General features: G+C 38.4%; 1 protein-coding gene across 6 annotated transcripts in view; it reads left to right on the top strand.

Moving 5' to 3' along the window:
• The window catches only part of BCAS3 (BCAS3 microtubule associated cell migration factor), a 546,677-nt gene that overhangs the window by 71,749 nt on the left and 454,589 nt on the right, over window positions 1-20,339 (top strand). For all 6 annotated transcript variants that reach the window (XM_058675591.1, XM_058675590.1, XM_058675592.1 and 3 more), the window contains one exon: window positions 12,666-12,738. In XM_058675591.1, the coding sequence (XP_058531574.1) occupies window positions 12,666-12,738 (73 nt within the window). The remainder of the gene's footprint in view (window positions 1-12,665; window positions 12,739-20,339) is intronic.

The following is a 20,339-nucleotide window of genomic DNA, read 5'->3' as shown; positions in this document are numbered from 1 at the left end:
GTATTATAGCATCTTCCCTGGCATGCTAGGTATGGTAGCAAACAAACAAACGAACAAAAAACACTTAGGGACTGTGTTTCTATAATTTACTGTTTTTCTTTTTCTTTTTCGATGATTTTTACGTAGTTGATTAGGGTGGTAAGTTTCAAGGGCTAAAGGAAGGTGGGTGAGATTACCATTTCCACATTCTCTTTTTTTCTTTTCTGTATCTGGGGAAGGGGTAGATAAAGAGAGAAGCCACACCCGCCTCCCAAAAATGCCTCAACACCCTGGGTCCAACCACCCGACACCACCCCAGGGTCCCTGATGTGGGGCATGCCCTGAGGGTCCTGCTCAAGAGGTTTAGAGAGATCTTTCATCAGGTAATTCGCTCCCTTTATGGCCATAAAACCAGAGCTGGTCCAGTCTGAAGCAAGGAACCAGGAGCTTCTTCTGGGTCTTCTGTGTGGATTCAGGAGCCCAAAGTACTTAATCCATCCTCAACTGCTTTCCTAAGCACTTTAGCAGGGAGCTAAGTCAAAAGTGGAGTAGTGGGTCTGGCGTGGTAGTCTAGTGGCTAAAGTTCTCGCCTTGCATGTGCCGGGATCCCTTTTGGGCACTAGTTCTAATCCCAGCAGTCCCGCTTTACATCTAGTTCCTTGCCTGTGACCTGGGAAGGCAGTTGAGGATGGCCCAGAGCCTTGGGACCCTGCACCCGTGTGGGAGACCTGAAAGAGGCTCTGGGCTCCTGACTTTCTAATAAAAAATAAATCTCAAAAATAAAAAGAAGTAAAGGAGCCAGGACTTGAACCAATGTTAATACCACAGGTTGTAGCTTTGTCTGCTTTGCTACAGTGCGGGTCCCGGTTCTGAATGTCTTACATGAGCTTTTGCATCAGGGAGGTAATGTGTGAGGGTGCTGAGTAGATGTGTGAATCTGTAAGATATTAGTACAGGAAAGGAAATAGAGTAAAACTTTTAGCAAAGTCCTGTGTACAAGTATGCAAGTGAATTATGAATCTAATTAGAAGACCACTGGGTATTTGGAAACAGAGTTGAAAGTGGGGCACTACTCAGGCAAGATTGTGGTTGGAGTATAATATGCATACAAAGCCATGGGTAGAGATGTCAGATAAAAGAAGAACAAGTAGGAGTTGAAGATGTAAACAATGTTTTTTTTTTAAATCCAGAAGAATGGATAAATAATTTCAATTCATTGGGGTTGCCAGAAATAATGGCAATTAAATAGTTTAAGTTCTTATATGTTGCAATAGCAAGCTTGATTCTTTGCATGTATTTTCTTTTTTTATGATCATATTTGATGTATTGGTATTTATTCTCCTTTTACAGATGAGAGTATTAAAGCACTGAAGGATTAAGTGTTTATTGATAATTTTGTTTATCACTTTCAATATAGAAGTTGATTTTGGCTTTTTCTGGCAGTAATTTTTTTTCCAGTAAGATAACAAGGAAAAGAACCCTGGGCTGGTTTTCAGGTTCAGATGTAGCATTTAGAACCACAACAAATTGGAAACTTTTGAAAAAAAAAAAGCTTTCTTAAAATCTAATTATGGGCCTGGCATAGCCTAGTGACTATGTCCTGGCTTTGCGTGCACTGAGATCCCATATGAATGCTAGTTCGTATCCTGGCTGCTCCATTCCCTTTCAGCTGCCTGTGTGTTGTCTGGGAAAGCAGTAGAGGACTGCCTAAAACCTTGGGACCCTACACCCATGTGGGAGATCCACAGGAAGCTACTGGCTCCTGGCTTCGGATCAACTCATTGTGGCTACCTGGGGAGTGAACCAGCAGATGAAAGATCTTTCTGTCCTCCTCCTTCTCTTTGCATATCTTTCTAATAAAAATAAATAAATAAATCTGTAAAAAATCTGATTATGTCTTTGTTGAATGGATGATTTGTATTTGTTTTTTTTCGGGTCTGATGAGCCTACTTTGTGAAGGATGCATTGACTTAGTTATTCCAAGTGAAATGAAAGGTGGTCTTAAACGTTTAGGGGCAACTCACATACCTGACATTCCACAAAGTAATATAATTAATACACTTTGATGTATTTTCGAGGTCACAGTGGAGGCTGAATATGATCACATATTTGGGATATTTGAGACAAATGGCAAATACGATTTTGGAGATTGTGTTTTAGAGTTCAGTTGATGACCCTGCAGCCTCTTAGCTTGTTTTCTTATTTTCCTCCCTTGTCTCCCATATCATCTTTCTCTGTCTCAAAAAATTTCACACATTTTTGTGTTTACAATTTGAGCTACTCTACAAGTAAAATTTGATGAAGACAAAATGAACCAAGTGTATTTTAATGAAAGTAATTCCAGCAGTGTACAAAACGAAACAAAAGGTTTGCAAATGGTTTAGATGATAAAAGGAACTTAAATTTTTGATGGAATTATCACGGGAAGAGTTTCTTAATGGAAATTCAGGACATCATCCTCAACATCAAAAGAATCAAGTTGGGATATTTCATTATCACTTGGATTTTTATTTGCCCCTGGATCAGTTTTTGAACATTGGCAAAAACCATTTCCATTTGATATGTTGAAATCTTTAAGGCTGATTTATGGGCTTAAATTCTTCAGGTTAAATGAGTTTACGATGGTGTATGTGGTAGGAGATATTATTTAACATTTTCTGACAAGCAAAGTGTTTTATATTTTATTGAGTGGTAGAGGAGTTGGTGACTTTGTGGCCAACTCCGTTTTCATTACTTTAATTGTGTGATTTATTAGGATTTTAAGCTTTTTATAAATGTTTTAGTGTTATAGGACAGAATTAAAAGGATTTAGAATAAAAGGAGTTTAACAAAAGGACTTTGCAACAGGATTGCAATAGTTTTTATATTTGAGGGATTTAGCTAGCCGCTTTTCATTTCAATCATCATGGTACATTCTGTTAAATACTGTAGAACAGGTGTGTGTAACGTCATTCTCCCTATTGTGCATGCAAATAAACACAGAATTTTATATATAAAATGTTAATCCACTGCAATTTGGAGGATTACTTTATGGGAGGGTGCTGACTCCATTAAACATCCTGAGAAGTACATGCTGCTATTTATACTGCAAGGAAAAAACAGGCTAGTAGTTATAATGTTCATGAGGTTCTAGAATTTTTATACTAACATTTTGTTAGTTGTGTTTATTCACAATAAAACTATTCAAATGAGAGTTAACATTTTGTTTTGCTCTGTAACTTTGAACAAAAGGGCATGCCTCAGAGGAAAAAAAAAACAAAATAAAAAAACAGTCATGCCTCCAGTTATTTTGAAGTTGTTAGCATTTGTTTATTATGTACTCTGGACTTTACATGGATAATCTAGTAACTGCTTCTGGGTTTTTACTGTCCAATTAGGGCTTTTGATTTATAGTTCAAAATTTTTGCTTTTCTGACTACTCATGCATAGTGTAAATCTAGTATTATGTGGCTGACCTGTAAAGACACAGTCTGTAGTACTTAAATACCAGTAGTAATGTGTTAGAAATTAATGGAGATCATCAATTTAGGTTTGTATAAAGCAAAACAATCAAACCATTCTTGCCAGTATTATTTGTATGTTCAAAACCTGATGTTTCATTTTTCAAGGTACCAAATTGGTAGGTATGACATAGGCACAAACCATAAGACTTTGTAAAGATCAGGAAGTAGAACAAAAATTGGTATTGTTAAAGGTGAAGGTGAAATATGTAGGAGCAAAGAATTGGCCTTGTATGTATGACGTTTGTTATAATTAATCTGGAACATAAATACTGTAACTTTTGGACCTGTTAATTTGTAACTTGTACTTGGATGAAAACTCCTATTGTTAATTGTGAGCTCTGATTGATCTGCCTAGCAGTGGTAGTGGTTTACAATCATGGTAAATAATGTGTGAACAAATGTATTCCTGATGCTTTCTCAAAACATTGGCATAGGTATCTTTCGTTTTGTTAATTTGTTTTTTAAGATTTATTTGTTTGAAAGTCAGGCTTACAGAAACAGTGAGAGGTAGAGATACAGAAATCTTTGATCTACTGGTTCCCTGCTCAGATGGCCACATGGCTGGGGCTAGGCCAGGGTGAAGCCAGGAACTAAGAGTTTTTTTTCCCAAGTTTTCCATGTGGGTAATAGGGGTCTAGGCACTTGGGTCATCTTCCACTGCTTTTTCCAGGCCATTAGCTAGGAGCTTGATTGGAGGTGGAGCAGCTCAGATACAACACGATCCTGTGCCCATATGGAATGCAGGAATTGCAGGCTGTGGCTTTACGTGCTGTGCCATGCTGGCTCCAGCTTAGATTTCTTGTGGCAGTGATTGTTATACAGTTCTACAAACTGAATTATACAGAATTTTGTTGATGAATATTTACTGCGTGATTAGTTTTGATCTCTGTCCATCTCATGTTGACAATGCAGACTGGTTTCTTTAAGATAATGGATTTTTTGTTATCTTGAATTTTCAAGTATCGTTATGATCACAGAAAGTACCATTTTGTTAAGTCACAATCTCCATGTGTCACTGTTAACTTGTCCTCATTTGAATTAATCTCATTATTTCTGGAGAGCTCTCCAGTAACATTTACTGTTAACATTACAAAATTCTTTTTACCACTCTCGCTTATGATATGACACAAAAAGAGATCTGAAGCCACTTGGCTGCTTTACCTTCATGTGATCTTGCTGTATTTATAAAAGGTAAATTTCTATACTGATATAGGCATTTTTCCTATGTTTTAATATAATTCAATATGTTATGTATATTAAATAGCCCTCTATCTGTACAAGCAATTTGGGTAACATAAAATGTCTTAGTATTGTGATAAAAATAATAAAATTTGCTATCACAATTATCTTCCAGGATGCATTGTTTTATGCCAGAGCTCTAGAATTTTTTCATTTTGTGTAATTTTATTGCATAGCTCCATAGTCATCTGTTCCTTCTGCTCCCATCATTTTACTTTTTTCAGTGAGTTTGACAACTTTCTATACTTAATGTAATACTACAGTGTCTTTCTTTTCTTTTTTTTTATGGTTTATTTATTTTCTTTGGAAAGGCAGATTTACAGAGAGAATGAGGACAGAAAGATCTTCCATTTACTGGTTCACTCCCCAAATGACTGCAGTGGCTGAAGCTGAGCCAATCTGAAGGCAGGAATCAGGAGCTTTTCCCAGGTCTCCCACATGGGTGCAGCGTCCCAAGGCTTTGGGCCGTCCTCTACTGCTTTTCCAGGCTATGAGAAAAGAGCTGGATGGGAAGTGGAGCAGCTTTAACTTGAACTGGTGCCCATGTGGTGTGCCTGCACAACAGATGAAAGCCATGGTGGCAGCCCCACAGTGTTTTCTGTTTTATATTTGGTTTGTTTCACTTATACAGTTCTGAAGATGCTTCTGTTTTGTGCAATAGAACATTAAAAAAATATTTATTTGAAAGGCAGAGTTATACGAAGAGAGGTAGGGAGAGACAGAAAGTGGCATCTTTCATTCTTTGATTTAAGTCACAGTAATTACCTAGGTTGGGCCAGGCGAGAGTTAGGAGTTTCTTCTAGGTCTCCTATATGAGTATGGGGACCCAAGGACTTGACTGTCCTCCGCTTACGTCCCAAGTTCATTAACAGGGAGATGGATTGAAAGTGGAACAGCTGTGACTTGAACCAGTACACATATGGAATGCTGGCACTGTAGGTTCCTGCTACCTACACCACAGACCATCTCTGACAGTTTTTTTTTTTTTTTTAGGATGAGAAAATCATTCCGGTATATAGTATGTGCCATATCATTGATCAGTCTTCCATCTGTTCACTTCCAAAATGACTGCAACAAGCCAGGAGCCACGAGTTTCTTCTGGGTCTCCAATATGGGTGGAAGCGGTGCATGTTCTTGGGCCATTTTTCACTGCTTTCCTAGGCCAGTGTCTGGGAACTGGATTGGAAATTGAACAGCCAGGGCATGAACTAATGCCCATAAGGGAAGCCAGCATTACAGGTGTTGGCTTTACTTGCTGTGCCACAATGTCAACCCTTATAAAACATTTTAAGAGAAGATTTATTTATATTATTGAAAAAGCAGAACAGCAGAGATAGAAGGGAGGGAGGGAAGGAGAGAGAGATGGAGAAAGAATCTTCAATTATTCCCAGAGAGAGGGAGAGAGAATCATTCTTTCTTTGATTGTTCCCCAGATGCTGACAACAATATGATTCTGGAGGTCCATTTGAGTTTCCTACATGGCTAGCAGGGGCTGTGTACTTGAGCCATCTTCTGCTGTTTTTCAAGACCCAGTAGCACAGAGTTGGATTGTAAATTGAGCAGCCAGGATTCAAATTGACAATCTGATATGGGTTACTGACATTTCAGGCAGCACCTTAACCCAGTAAAATGGCCTCCATTGTGTGTGTGTGTGTGTGTGTGTGTGTGTTTGCAGTACCAGACTGATGGATTGGAAGTGGTGTACCTATGATTTTAATTTGATACTCTGATATGGATTGCATGTATTCCAAGTGGTAGCTACCTTGTTACAATACCCACCTCTTTTCTGGAGTATTTTCAGGCTTTTTTTCCAGCAAGTATCAATGGCATTGTATTTTAAATCTCAGCTTTCATGTATTCATTGCTAGTATATTTTCGTATGTTTATCTTCTAGTTTGATGCCTTTTATTTTATTTGTTGCCCTGTTTAGGCTGGTAGAGCTTGTAGTGTTGTGTTGAATAATTGGGATGAGAGTGGACATCTTGTCTTCTGAATTTAGCATTCATTCTGTCTGATTTTTGCTGTGTGTTTTTGTCATAAGCTATGTTTACATCAGTCCAAAAGTAATTTATTTATTCAGGAGGGAGAGAAGAAGAATGTTTATCTCTCAGTCCATTCCCCAAATGTCTACAAGGTCACTCTGACTGTAGAAGGTGGGAGAGTGAGGAACCTCATTACTGAAGCCATCACTGCTGCCTCTTAGTTTCTGCACTTGTATGAAGTCAGCAGCCAGAAGTGTATACTAAACCTTGGCACTTCGATAAGAGCTGTGGGCATCTTAACTGTTAGGCCAAATGTACACCCTTATTGAAATCATTTAAAGCTAGAGTACTTGGTTGAAATTTTGATCCTATAAACAACCAGATTTTTCTCTTGTTCTTGAAGAAGGTTCTGAAATTGCATATCCCAATGATGTACTGTTCAATCCTGCTAGTTTTTATGAACTCATACTCTTTAGTTAAGGGAAAAATTTTGAATTATTTCATGGATAATTTTCTCTGTTCTCATTTTAGAATTCTTGTTATTTGTAAACTGAATATTTGATCCTGTTCTTTCTTTCTTTTTTTTTTTTTTAACAGTTTACAAATGCTGTTTTCTCTTTTATGTTTGTTCTTCTCTCTGGGAAATTTACCTTAACTTAGTTGTGTTGAGATTTTAAGTAATATCAATCTTGTTTTTTTAATTTGCAAGAACTCTCTTTTAATGTTTACACATCCGATTTTCATTGTACTTTTGTGGTTCCATGCCTGTAAAATCTTATATCATGGGAATGATTAATGATGATATTATTTTTGTTATTTTCTTCCTGTGTAGTGCTTCTCAGTTTTCCAGATGACTGTTAATCCTTGGCTGTCTGGATATGATTATCAGTGGTACACTGAAAGCTTTACATTTGAGTTCTTCACAATATAACAGTGTAATACCTCAGTTGTGTTGTTTGTTGGAGCTTTCTAATGGATAACATATTTTAGTTTTTGCTTATGAACTTGTTAAATTCTGTGAAGAAGCAGCTGCTGCCCAGGGCACAAAGTTCTATGTTCTGTAAGAAGGAATATGGAGATGGGGCACAGCTGCTTTAATATTAAGTGTAAATGCTGTGATTCAATCCTCTCTCTCTCTCTCTCTCTCTCTCTCTCTCTCTCTCTCTCTCTCTCTCTCTTTCTTTCTTTTTGGTGTGTTTTAGTTACCTTCTACCCAATCTACTTTGATGTAGCCATGCTTGGACAACAGCCTTTAAGTCCTTTGTTAGAATGAGAAGCATGAATTACCTGAGCAAAGGTCTTGGAATCTGAGTGTTTTTCAAATGGCCTACAACAAATCCTCACCCCTTTATTTTAGCTTCATCTTTCACATTCTGTCTCAGATGTATTGGCATTATCAGTTCATATGCCTATTAAAGATCCTGTAGTGTGGGCGTGGCACGATAGCCTAGTGGCTAAATCGTCCCCTTGAATGCAACGGGATCCCATATGGATGCTGGTTCTTGTCCCAGTTGCTCCACTTCCTATCCAGCTCTGTGCTTATGGCCTGGGAAAGCACTGGAGGATTGCCGGAGCCTTAGGACCCTGCACCCATGTGGGAGACCCAGAAGAAGCTCCTGGCTTTAGAAAGGCTCAGTCAGCTCTGGCCACTGCAGCCACTTGGGGAGTGAACCAGCTGATGGAAGATCTTTTTCTCTGTTTGTCCTTCTCTCTGTAAATCTGCCTTTCCAATAAAAATAAATATTAAAAAAATCCTTTAGTGTTATTTCAATCTCAGGTTTTTTTTTTCTTCCAATATTTTCTTTTATTCAAGACTGCAAAGTCAGTCATTTGTCTTCTATTTCCTAAATTTGGTGGGGTTGTTATTTTTTAAATTGTATTTTAAAATTCTGTTTCATAACATGTCTCAGAATGGAGAAAATGAAATACATGTTGTCAGACTACTCACTTACTTCCAAAGTTGGAAAAAACACTTTTGTGTAATGTTTGTGTCTGCATATAACAGCCAAACGGAGACATTGGGGGTATATTTGTATAGTCACCCCATTTGAAAACTAAAAAGCCTAACTTGTTGATAACAATGTTTTAATCCCTCTTACTCCTCTTCATCTCTCATATCTTCCTTTGTCTCCCATGGAGAAATATTTTTTGATGTGTCTTGTAGAGTTTGGAGGTATTGGTTTATATAAAAACCGTTGTTTTTTTCTCCATCCTTAATTGAAATATGGTTTACTATTGTATATCTTCCTTTTTCAACTTTGTTTCTTCTATAATTCATTGAGTACTTAATTTTTAAAATTTAATTAAAGATGTAAGAAGAAAGAGTTTTTTTTTAAAAGATTTATTTATTGTATTACAAAGTCAGATATACAGAGAGGAGGAGAGACAGAGAGGAAGATCTTCCTCCATCCGATGATTCACTCCCCAAGTGAGTGCAACGGCCGGTGCTGCGCTGATCTGAAGCCGGGAACCAGGAACCTCTTCCGGGTCTCCCACGCGGGTGCAGGGTCCCAATGCATTGGGCCGTCCTCGACTGCTTTCCCAGGCCAAAAGCAGGGAGCTGGATGGGAAGTGGAGCTGCCGGGATTAGAACCGGCGCCCATATGGGATCCCGGGGCGTTCAAGGCGAGGACTTTAGCCACTAGGCCACGCCACTGGGCCCCAAAAGAAAGTGTGTTTTAATCTAGTGACCCACCCTTTCAAGTTCGCTCAAACATCCATTGCATGACTGTTATATAGGTAGGAGTCAGGAACCTATTTACGGGAGTCACTGCTGCTGCCTCCCAAGGTCTGCATTAGCAGGAAGCTGTAGTCACGAGTCAGAGGCATACATCTAACCAGGCACTGCGAAGTAGGTTTTGTGCGTCCAAATTGGCAGCTCAACCAGCTTTGTGGCCAGGCTCAAATGCCTGTTTTACTTTGTTCTTTACCTTTTTTTTGTTCTTCTCTGCTCTCCTCTGTTCTCTTCTCTCCTTTCCTCTTTTCTCTTTTCCCTTCCTCTCCCATCCTCTCCCTTTCCCTGTTTTTCTCTTCTCTCCCTTTTTCCCTCCCTCCCTTCTTCCCTCCCTCCCTCCTTTTCTCCCTCCATCCTTTCCTCCCTCCCTCCCTTCCTTCATTCTTTCCTTCTTTCTTTCCTTCCTTCCTTCCTTCCTTCCTTCCTTCCTTCCTTCCTTCCTTCCTTCCTTCCATTCATCCGTCCATCCATCTATTGATTTATTTGAATGCCAGAGAGAGAAATCTTCCATCTGTTGGTTCACACCGCAAATGCCAGTAACAGCTAGGGTTGCTAGAGTCTAAAGAGATTAGAAGTCAATCCAGGTCATCTGCATGGGTGACAAGGACCCAAGTACTTGAGCATTCATCTACTGCCTCTCAAGGTGTATGTTAGCAGAAGCAGAGAGTTGGGAAGCAACTCCATTCCTTGAACCCAGGGAGTCTGGTCCTGAATTTAGGCAACCCAACAGGCTTTTTAAAAATTTAATCTTTTATTTATTCATTAAGAAGGAGAGACAGAGACCAGAATCTATAGAACGGGTCCAGGCCAAAGCCACGAGCCAGAACTTCATATGGCTTTCTTACATGGGTGGCAAACGTTGAATTTGGGCTGGGCCATTATCCTTTGGTTTCTTAGGAGCATTAGCAGAGAGCTGGGTGGAAATTGGAGCAGTAGGAACTTGAACTGGTAATTCCATATGGAATGTAGGCGTGCAGGTAGCTGTTTAACCTCTTGCACCATCTACACCAGCCCTGTGCAAATGGTATTTTAACTTTTGTGGCATCTTACTTCATTCTGTTCTGTCATTGTTGTCAGAAATATTTCATTATATACTTGAATTATTTTAGTACTTTGCAGAGAGTGCTGTAGTGAGTAATAGTAGGCTATCAGTTATTTTTGTCATTCTTGAGTTTATGTGTAGGAGAAAATGCTAGTTATGAAATTTTTGGATTCAAGAATATTTAACTTTATGCTTTTGATTAATATGGTGAGAGAATTTTATCATGCATTTGAGTTGTTCAAAAAGTTGTTATGTCAGTGTGTGTCAATATAGAGGAGAACTCAAAATAAACTCAAAGTACTATGAATCCTATTATGACTCCTGCTTACAACTTGCTATTTGTAGCTACTATTGTTTTATTAACTACTTTCTTTTCTCCCTTCGAATTTGTGATCTTCATCCCAGCTATCAATGTTAGTTTACTGGTTAATATTTTATTATTTCTTTATACAAAGCAGGAAATCTTAATAAATTAGAACTCTAGTACTGTAGGGGATTTAACTTTTTCTCTTTGACCTCTCAGTGTCTTTTGACTAAACGTGAGTGTACGCTAATTTATGATAGAGAGGAGAAACACAAATTTTTACTAAAATTTTGTATGTATGTGGAAGTTCTTGCTAGAAGTGTATAACCTTAAGTAAGAGACTTAAGTGTAAGTGCTTATATACTGGGTTGAGCAGTACCATTTTGGGAAAAAATATATAGGAAGGTAAATCTTATTTAACAAAGTTTTTTAAAGATTTATTTATTTTTATTGGAAAGGCAGACATACAGAGAGGAAAGACAGAGAGGAAGATTTCCATCCCATGATTCACTCCACAAGTGGCCGCATCGGCCGGTGCTGCGTCGATCCAAAGCCAGGAGCCAGCAGCTTCTTCCTGGGTCTCCCACGTGGGTGCAGGTTCCCAAGGCTTTGGACCATCCTCAACTGCTTTCCCAGGCCACAAGCAGGGAGCTGGATGGGAAGTGGAGCACCTGGGATCAGAACTGGTGTCCATATGGGATCCTGGCGTGTTCAAGGCGAGGACTTTAGCAGCTAGGCCATGCCGCTGGGCCTTTAACAAAATGTGCGTGTGTGTATTTGTGTGTGTGTGTGTGTGTGTGTGTGTGTGTGTGTGTCTGAGCGTGTGGGCGCTGAATTCTCTCTTCTACTCTATTTCTGGTAATTAGAATGTTTCTTCTGGTACAAAGATGGCATCTTTTACGTGGCCATTTCTTTTCTTGGTTTCAGGAAGCAAAAGGAGGTCATTGTACTCTTCGTAAAACTGTTGTTTTTCAAGTGCCATTACCTGAAAATAGTCAGTATGCTAAAGCAGCATGTTTTTGAATTGGCATACCACAAACTCCTTTAGATCATTACAGTTTGAAGACATGTCTCTTGTGTGTGAGGTTTAGATCTTTTCATAGTTTTGTTCACATATCCCGATTTCTTCTTACTGTGGATAATATGTTGATTTTATATCCAACAGTAATGTTGAACTAATTTATTATGTTGACTACAGCTACTGGTGTTGAATAAGAGTAGGATAATTGGGTGTTGTTGTAAATGATTTTGATAGGAATACTCTGAGACATTTGATGACTTTTGCTATGGGTTGTTTGTAGATAATCATAATTCAGTTAGGAAAACTTAATGTTTCTGTTTTATTTTGTTATGGTTTTATGAAGAATTTAAGTCTATGCTTTCTCTACATATGTTGAAACATTAAGATGGTAATTTACATTCTAAAATTTATAATGTGAAACTATTTCTATTCGTAAATCTAAGTTGGTTTTAAGTTTTCTTTCTCATGTATTAATGTTTAGTTCACTAGTATTTTGTTTAGTATTCTTTAGTCTCTATATGTAAATAAACATGCTCTTCAATTTTATTTTTATTTTCTGTTTTAAACTTACTTGATAGAGTGTTGGTAGTAAGAACGTACTACTTTTGGTTAATTAGTTGATGGAGGGGAACATGGTTTCGTTTGAATGTGCATAGGATTGAAATGTTAAAATGCTAGTTTAATTTTTAGCGATGACAGGTTTATTTAGCCTTTCTCTCTGTCCAATCAGGTGCATAAATTGTATCATTTGTAATGACTATTTCCATATTTTCTGTTGCAAATATGTGAAAACATGAAAATAATGGTGGATATAAAAGAATCTTTCTTAGAGATTGCATTTGTTTTTATTCTCCTAAACAGGTGCTCAAAAGTGTGATAGCTTTGCTGAGAAAAGACCTCTCCTTGGTGTTTGTAAGAGCACTGGATCATCTGGGTAAGGATATTTAAAAGATTGATTTGTTTGTTGCAAATTTTCATTATTTCAGAGAGGAAAACTGTCTTAAAATTATTGCACCTGTAAGACTAAATTCTCAGACAAAAATAAAACTTGTTACTAGGTTATAAGACTTAATTTCTTTTTTTTTTTTTTTTTTTACTTTTTTGGGAAGATTTATTTTATTTTTATTGGAAAGTCAGATATAAAGAGAGAAAGACCTTCTGTCAGCTGGTTCACTTCCTAAGTGGCCGCAATGGCTGGAGCCAAGCCAATCTGAAGCCAGGAGCCAGCAGCTTCTTCTGGGTATCCCACGTGGCTGCAAGGTCCCAACGCTTTGGGCCATCCTCAACTGCTTTCCTAGGCCACAGGCAGGGAGCTGGATGGGAAGCAATACCACTGGGATTAGAACTGGTGCTCATATGGGATCCTGGCATATTGAAGGCAAGGACTTTAGCCACTAGACTACCGCACCGGGCCCGTTTTTTTTTTTTTTTTTTTTTTTTACTATCTTTATATATATATATACAGGGTCATAGCAGCAGACAGTAGAAGGCTAGCAACAGATCAGACTGTAGTCTTAGAATAGAAAATTATCATTATTGAGGCCATCTTTTTAGCTTGTGTTTTTAATAGAGTTGCTTTTGTGCTGGAGTTTGTGTAGTGACTTTTTCTTAACTAACTGTAATTATAAATTATATTCAATTGCTTGTAAAGTTATAAACAGTAGTCTACACAAATCTTGTACTTCGAAGTATGTTGATAGGCAATCTGTGCTTAGTGTCATGGGTCTGTGATGTCCTCAGAGATCCACCTTTAATATGCTCCTCTATTGTGACCCTTTTCCCTAATGACCTGAACTGTTCACTGTTTTCACTTATATCATCTCCTTAACTTGAATTCTTAGCTGCAGGGATTACTGGAAAATGACTAAGGCTTTGAATGGTACAGAAGGTAACTGAATGGATATTAGGCAGGCAAGGGCGAATCTCTCACGTATTTCTAGATCATAGTGTATGTTTTAGAACTTGGGGCTTGGGAAAAGGATGTGTGTGAACATGCTGTAACATGTTTGGATCATGGTATCTTTTTTTTTTTAAGTCCTGCTTTTTGGAGTTAAAATTAAAAAAAAAAACCATTATTGAGGTAGAGAGTGAGAAAGAAAATAAGAGAGCAGAAATCTTCTATCTGCTGTTTCATACCCCATATGCCTGTAGAGGTTGGAACTGGGAAGAGATTAAAATGGGATTATTGTAATATGGGGGGGGAGAAGGAAGGGATTTGGGAAAGGGGGAGAGTCTAAGGAAAAGTAATATAAAATAATAAAAAACAAAACAAAACTGGATATTGGTAACTCAGTGTATATCTCCTAAATGAGAGGCAGAAACCCAGTCACTTGAACTATTACTGCTACCTTGCAAGATGTGCGTTAGTAACTCAGGAGCTGGAGGAAGATATTGAACCCAGGTACTCTGAATAGGAAATGAATATCTTTAACCACTAGGCTAGATGTCTGCCCTAGATAATGGACTCTTGTTTCCAAATGACATGTTTTTATTTTACAGGATTAATAACAAATGCCCTCAAGAATAAATTTTAAGGCAGAAGTAAATATGATTGAGAGACTACCACCTTTAACATTGGCATTGTATATGCATGTTAGTTGAGTTATGGCTGTTACTGTTTCTGTCAAGCTTCCTGGGAGGGTCTGTTAAAGTGGCTAAATGGGTAATCCTCTACCTGCAAGTTCCAGCATCTCCTATGGGTGCCTCTTCATGTCCTGGCTACTCTACTTCCCATCCAGCTTCCTGCTTATGACCTGGGAAAGTAGTAGAGAATGGCCCAAAGCCTTGAGACCCTGCATCCATGTGGGAGACCTGGAACAAGCTCCAGGCTTTGATTCTGCTCAGCTCTGACTGTTGTGGCCATTTGGGGAGTGAACCAGTAAATGAAAGTTCTTTCTCTCTGTCTCTCCTTCTCTCTGTAAAATTGGTATTTCCAATAAAAATGAAAAAATATTTAAATAAAATAAAGTGCCCAGGAAGGTAGCAGAAGATGGCCAAAGTCCTTGGGCTCCTGCTATCTATGTGGGAAACCTGGAAGAGGCTTCTGGCTCCTGACTTTAGCCTGGCTTGGCCCTGGCTATAGTAGCCATTGAGGAGTGAACCTGCAGATAGAAGATACCTATCTCCCTTGCTTCCTTGTGTGTGTGTGTTTTGCACTGTGTAACTCTGACTTGCAAATGATGAATAACTAAATATTAAAAAGGCTAAGTGTGATGTCACTGAGAGTTTATCATGTACTCAACACTATGTTAGGTATTGGATAAGAATGCAAAAATGTGAAAACCAATTTCTGTATGCCCAAGATTTAAAAACATGGTTGACATAAAAAGTATGATACACACAAAGTGATCATGAATTGGTGATGTATAATAGCAATTAAGAGAAAGTAGGGTTCAGTGTTTATGGATTAACAGAAGAGGCCTTATTTGGAGAAGTAGTCATGTAGTTTGTATCTCCAAGAATTAAAATTATTATAGTAGATATAGAAGAATAAGAAGGAATTCCATGGAAAGTTATGAATTTTCAACAGTGAAACAGAAACTGGAATGAATACATTTAATGATGGGACTTTATGACTCAGAACTATTTACCTTTTCAAACAAATTAAAGAACAGTTCTTGCAGCTCTGTGGAATTCTACCAAAGAAATAATACTTTGATGTGAAAAGAGTTTAGAGTTGAGAAGCTGTTAAATTTAAGTGGTGATGTATGGCATTTATGGTTGCAGCTGTGTCCATCCCATTCTCTCTTCTGTGCTCATTTGGTATGGAAGTTCATAAAAAGTGGGGAATATTGTGTGGGTTAGGTTAACACACTGTTTTCTGTGGTTTTAAAAATGTTCACTCAACTAGGAGACACAGGTATTGGCTGTTCCTGGGGGAATAGTCTGAAAGTTAATGTGCTTGTCATGTGAGTTTTCAGGGCCAGTGGCTTCTTCAGTTTAAGGTTGGTTACCTGATGCTTCGTGCAAGTATAAAGGAGACATGGAAAGTTACAGGTGTAAGATAAATCTGGATAGTCTTGAGTATGTTCATATCCTTTGATCAAAGGACAGCAACCTGAGCAACTCTGCTGTTGAATCACTGGCCTACCACTACGATATAAAAACACAGGTCAGTTACCCCAACACCAGCCTTTAAGATAAAGAACTAAATCCAAACAAATAATACTGATCATTATTTGTATGTGGAACAAGATAGGTTTTCAAGTTGTCATAAAATATTACATAAAATGCTTGCTTGAAATATAATACGTATTGAGAAAAAGGAATGTCAAGAAAAGAAAAGGTAGGTGATGCATATGGTATCTCAGTGTTAAAAATTGCAGAGAAGGGTTTTAAAGCAGATATTATAGTTACGATCATGTAATGAAATGGCCAGTCCCTAATGAATCAATGAAAAGCGTGACAATAGTAATTCGATAGACACAAAGGCTAGAGCTAGGGTTTAGAAAGTTTGTGAAAATGAAGTTGGAATTTTGAAGTGGGAAAGATATGGAATATTAGAACATTCATGAGAGGAATTTGTCACCTGATTAAAGCTTACATAGGAAATGTGAGAGAGGGTCGACATTGTAGCATAATTATGTAAGCCATCTGCTTTCTGCAGTGCTGGCATCCCAAACAGGCACTGATTTGGGTCCTGGATGCTTTTCTTCTAACCCAGCTCCCTGTTAATGCACCTGGGAAATCAGTAAAAGATGGCTCAAGTGCTTGGGCTCCTGCAAGTAGATGGCAGACCCGGAAGAAGCTCCAGGCTTCTGACTTTGGCCTGGCCATGCCTCAGCAGTTTTGGCCATTTGATAAGTGAACCAGTGGATGGAAGATCTCTAATTCCTTGTCCCCTTTCTGTAAAACTCTGCCTTTCAAATACATGAAATTACTGTAAAAAGATGCTTTAAAAAGACAAAGGAACTTAAGTATTCAAAAGGGAGCTGAATATGAACAGAAACTATAGAGAAAAGGGGTATGCTGCTGTGATGAAGTATTTGTTGACTTCAGTTTTGCAGGTGCATATGTGGTGGTATATGAAAGCCCCATGGAAGAATGTATTAGATGAATTTCAACTACATGCATATAGGCTTGCTTGGCAGGTCTTAGAAGATTTTTTTTTTGTTCCTAATCAGTCTTGCTAACTGTGATTAAGGAGATTGTTTTTACGGATTTTATTTATTGAGATACCACTTGTCATAAAATAAGCTCAAAAAGAATGATAGTGTGGTTATTAAATCGTTTATTGATTCAGGGTGGTCAAGTGTGTGTGTGTGTGTGTGAGAAAGAGAGAGAGAAAGTTGTTTAGTCCAAATATACAGAGGAGGTTGGAGGGCTGTAGGAAGAGGTGTGATTCCAGGATAAGGGCAGAATTGTCTCTTCCTCTGAGTATGCCAGTTTTTTTTTTTCCTGTAAAAACTTTTAGCTGATTGAATGTCATTAACCCACATATTTGGGGAGAGTCTGGTTTACTCCAGCTCTACTGATCTACGTTTTATTTTTATCCTAAACAAATATCTTGGTGTACAGTGTTCTAGTTGGCACATGAAATTAATCATCATAGAGATAATGAAGATGATTATGACTAAAATAACTAGTGTAATATTTGTAATGATTTCCTATAAATTTTCCTCCTCTTCCTAAGTCTGTTTTTGCTTTTCATAAACCATTTTGCAGTTCAGAAATGATTTTGTCAATGTTTCTAATATGTTTGAATCATTTTTAAAAAGATTTATTTATTTTTATTGGAAAGTCAAATTTACAGAGAGAAGGAGCGACAGAGAGAAAGGTCTTCTGTCTGTTAATTCACTCCCCAAGTGGCCACAATGAGTGAAACTGAGCTGATCCAAAGCCAGGAGCCAGGAGCTTATTTTGGGTCTTCCACATGAGTGCAGGATTCCCAGGTTTTGGGCTGTCCTTGACTGCTTTCCAAGGCCATATGCAGGGAGTTGGATAGAAAGTGCAGCAGTGCTGGAACACAAACTGGTGCCTATATGGGATCCCATTACGTGCAAGGTGAGGACTTTAGCCACTAGGCTACTGTGCTGGGCCCTGTCTGAATTGCTTGCTAGGTAGTTTTTTTAATTTTTAAGATCTATTTATTTTTATTGCAAAGTCAGTTATACACAGAGGAGAGACAGAGAGGAAGATCTTCCATCTGATGATACACTCCCCATATGGCCGCAATGGGTGGAGCTGATCTGATCTGATCTGATCTAAAGCCAGGAGCCTAGAGCCTTTGCTGGGTCTGTCATACTGGCGCAGAGTTGTCTCCGAGTGCTTTCCCAGGCCATAAGCAGGGAGCTCGATGGGAAGTGGGTTGCTGGGATAAGAACCAGTGCCCATAAGGAATCCCAGTGTGTTCAAGGTGAGGATTTTAGCTGCTACGCTACAGTGCTGGGCCTGCTAGGTAGTTTTGAGAGTAATTATTGATAGGTAATAGAAAGCAACATTTGAATAAATTCATAGATCATTTTATGGGATACAGAGCTGGGGTAAATGTTTCTTGTTATAGTTCACGGTTCTCTTCTTGTCTGTCCTCTCCTTTTGTCTTGTTTTCTATCTTTTGATGCAAGAAGTTTGGTCAAAATAAGCATGTTGTTTTCACCTATTTGGTGATCCAGTTAGAACAAATTAAACTGTTATGTGTTTTGTGTTTGCCAGAAATTTCTGTGTAGAATTGTTTCATAAGAGTAACATCGCATAGTGGATGAATAGTTTAATCTCAATGAGTATGTGTATGTTAACTTTTTGTGTAAAAGTTGGTGACGTAAATTCTAGGATCTATTTTACATTGTGATGCAGATTCTAGGAACTATTATTTTGAGACAAAATCATTTTCTATAATTTTTTGTTTAGAGAAAATGTGTTTTTAATTTTTTACTTATTTATATTTGTTGTATTTCAGTGAGAAATCATTACACATAAAGTTGTTGTATCTGTTGGCTCATTCCCAAGTTCCTATGACAGAATGGGTTGGGACATAGTCATGCCAGGAGCCAGGAACTTCATCTGAGTCTCCTACATGAGTGGCATGTTGAACCAGTACTTGTTGCATCCTAGGCGTAAAAGCAGGAAGCTGGATTGGAAGTGGAGGCAAGCACTCTGATATGTGATTCAGGCATCCCAAGTGATGGCCAACCATCTGTGCCTGACTGCCTGTCCCAATGTAGGGTTTTATATCAGATGGCTCTATTCCTCTGAGTTTTTGGAATATACTGCTTTCTTGTTTAATTTACCAGTAAACTCTGAAGGGACACATTCCCATTTTTGATGTGTATTCTCTATGATGCTTTATCTCTGATCCTGTATAAATTCAAATCCTTTGTTTTGATTTCTGGGAGCAACACCCGTCGTCTCAGATCTGTTTTCAAAATTTCCCTACTGAGGATAAGGTCTCCTTCTTGTGAAAGTAGATCTGATGTGATTTCATTTATCCTGCCATGTGTAGGACCATTAATTCTCCTTACTCTTAGTTTTCTAACTGAGCCCTGCTGAAACAGCTCTAGGAAAAACTTAACTAATGAATATTCAAACAAGATGGTTTCTCTCTCTCCTAGTTTTTGTGTAGAATGATTCACGGATGATTTTGTTTTTGGAAAATATTTGACATTAGTTGGCATAATGATGTGCAGAAACATGGTGGCAAAAATAGGTGAATTGTGTTTTACTATTGTAAACAGTGTTTGTCTTTCTCTCTTATAGTATTATGATATTGCTTTCTTTATTAATGAATATGTGCTTGTACTATGTGTATGTTATCCCATTCTGTACACATTTACCTAATAAACATATAATTTAGCTTGATCATAGAACTTAAAGGTTAAGATAAACTGCATGGTGGTGTCATCAGATTATAGAAATCATGCTCAGCTTTGTAAGGTATTGTGTCAGAGAATCCTGCTGTCATAGTTCCTTCTAACTACTGTAACTAAATACTACCATTGGGACAGTTCATATATAATAGGAATTTCTCATGCTTCTATAGGATCAGAAATCCAAGATTAAGGTGAAGGCAGGTTTGGTGTCCAATGAGGGCCTGGCAGATGGGCAGAAAAGGTCTACGATTCTTCCCTTGATCTCCTTTATCAGTTGGCTAACACTGCTCTCAGGGGCTTTTATCTTGTGATGCAATAATGGCCAAAAGCCTCATCTCCTAATCTGCCAGCTGGTAAGTTTCAGTGTTAGAATGGACATGCAGATGCTGGTGAGCCAAGGTTGAACCTGCCTTCCTTGATCTGCCCCCCTCCAGAACCAACCCACACACTTGCTGATGGGTGGAGCAAGCTTGCCTGGCCTAACATCCAGACCTGAATCACATGCTTACCTGTGGGAGCTATGTTAGTGGGTTGGTGTTAGACCCTTACTTGGCATCATCTGCCCCCTTCAGCCTGGCTTTTGTATGAGCTGGTGAACGTTGTGGACCAGTCTGGCCCTCACCCTATTTTTGGGTGCACCTTGGGGTTCTGCATGCTGGACTAGCATGGCCTGTTCCCAATCCTGTTACCACTGAGTATTGGAGAGTTCCGTGGTCATTAGGCTGGAAAT

The sequence above is a fragment of the Ochotona princeps genome, chromosome 17 (assembly GCF_030435755.1).
Source record: "Ochotona princeps isolate mOchPri1 chromosome 17, mOchPri1.hap1, whole genome shotgun sequence".
Classification (NCBI taxonomy): Eukaryota; Metazoa; Chordata; class Mammalia; order Lagomorpha; family Ochotonidae; genus Ochotona; species Ochotona princeps.
The sequence above is the reverse complement of the archived record's forward strand: the minus strand, read 5'-3'. Positions and strand labels throughout refer to the sequence as shown.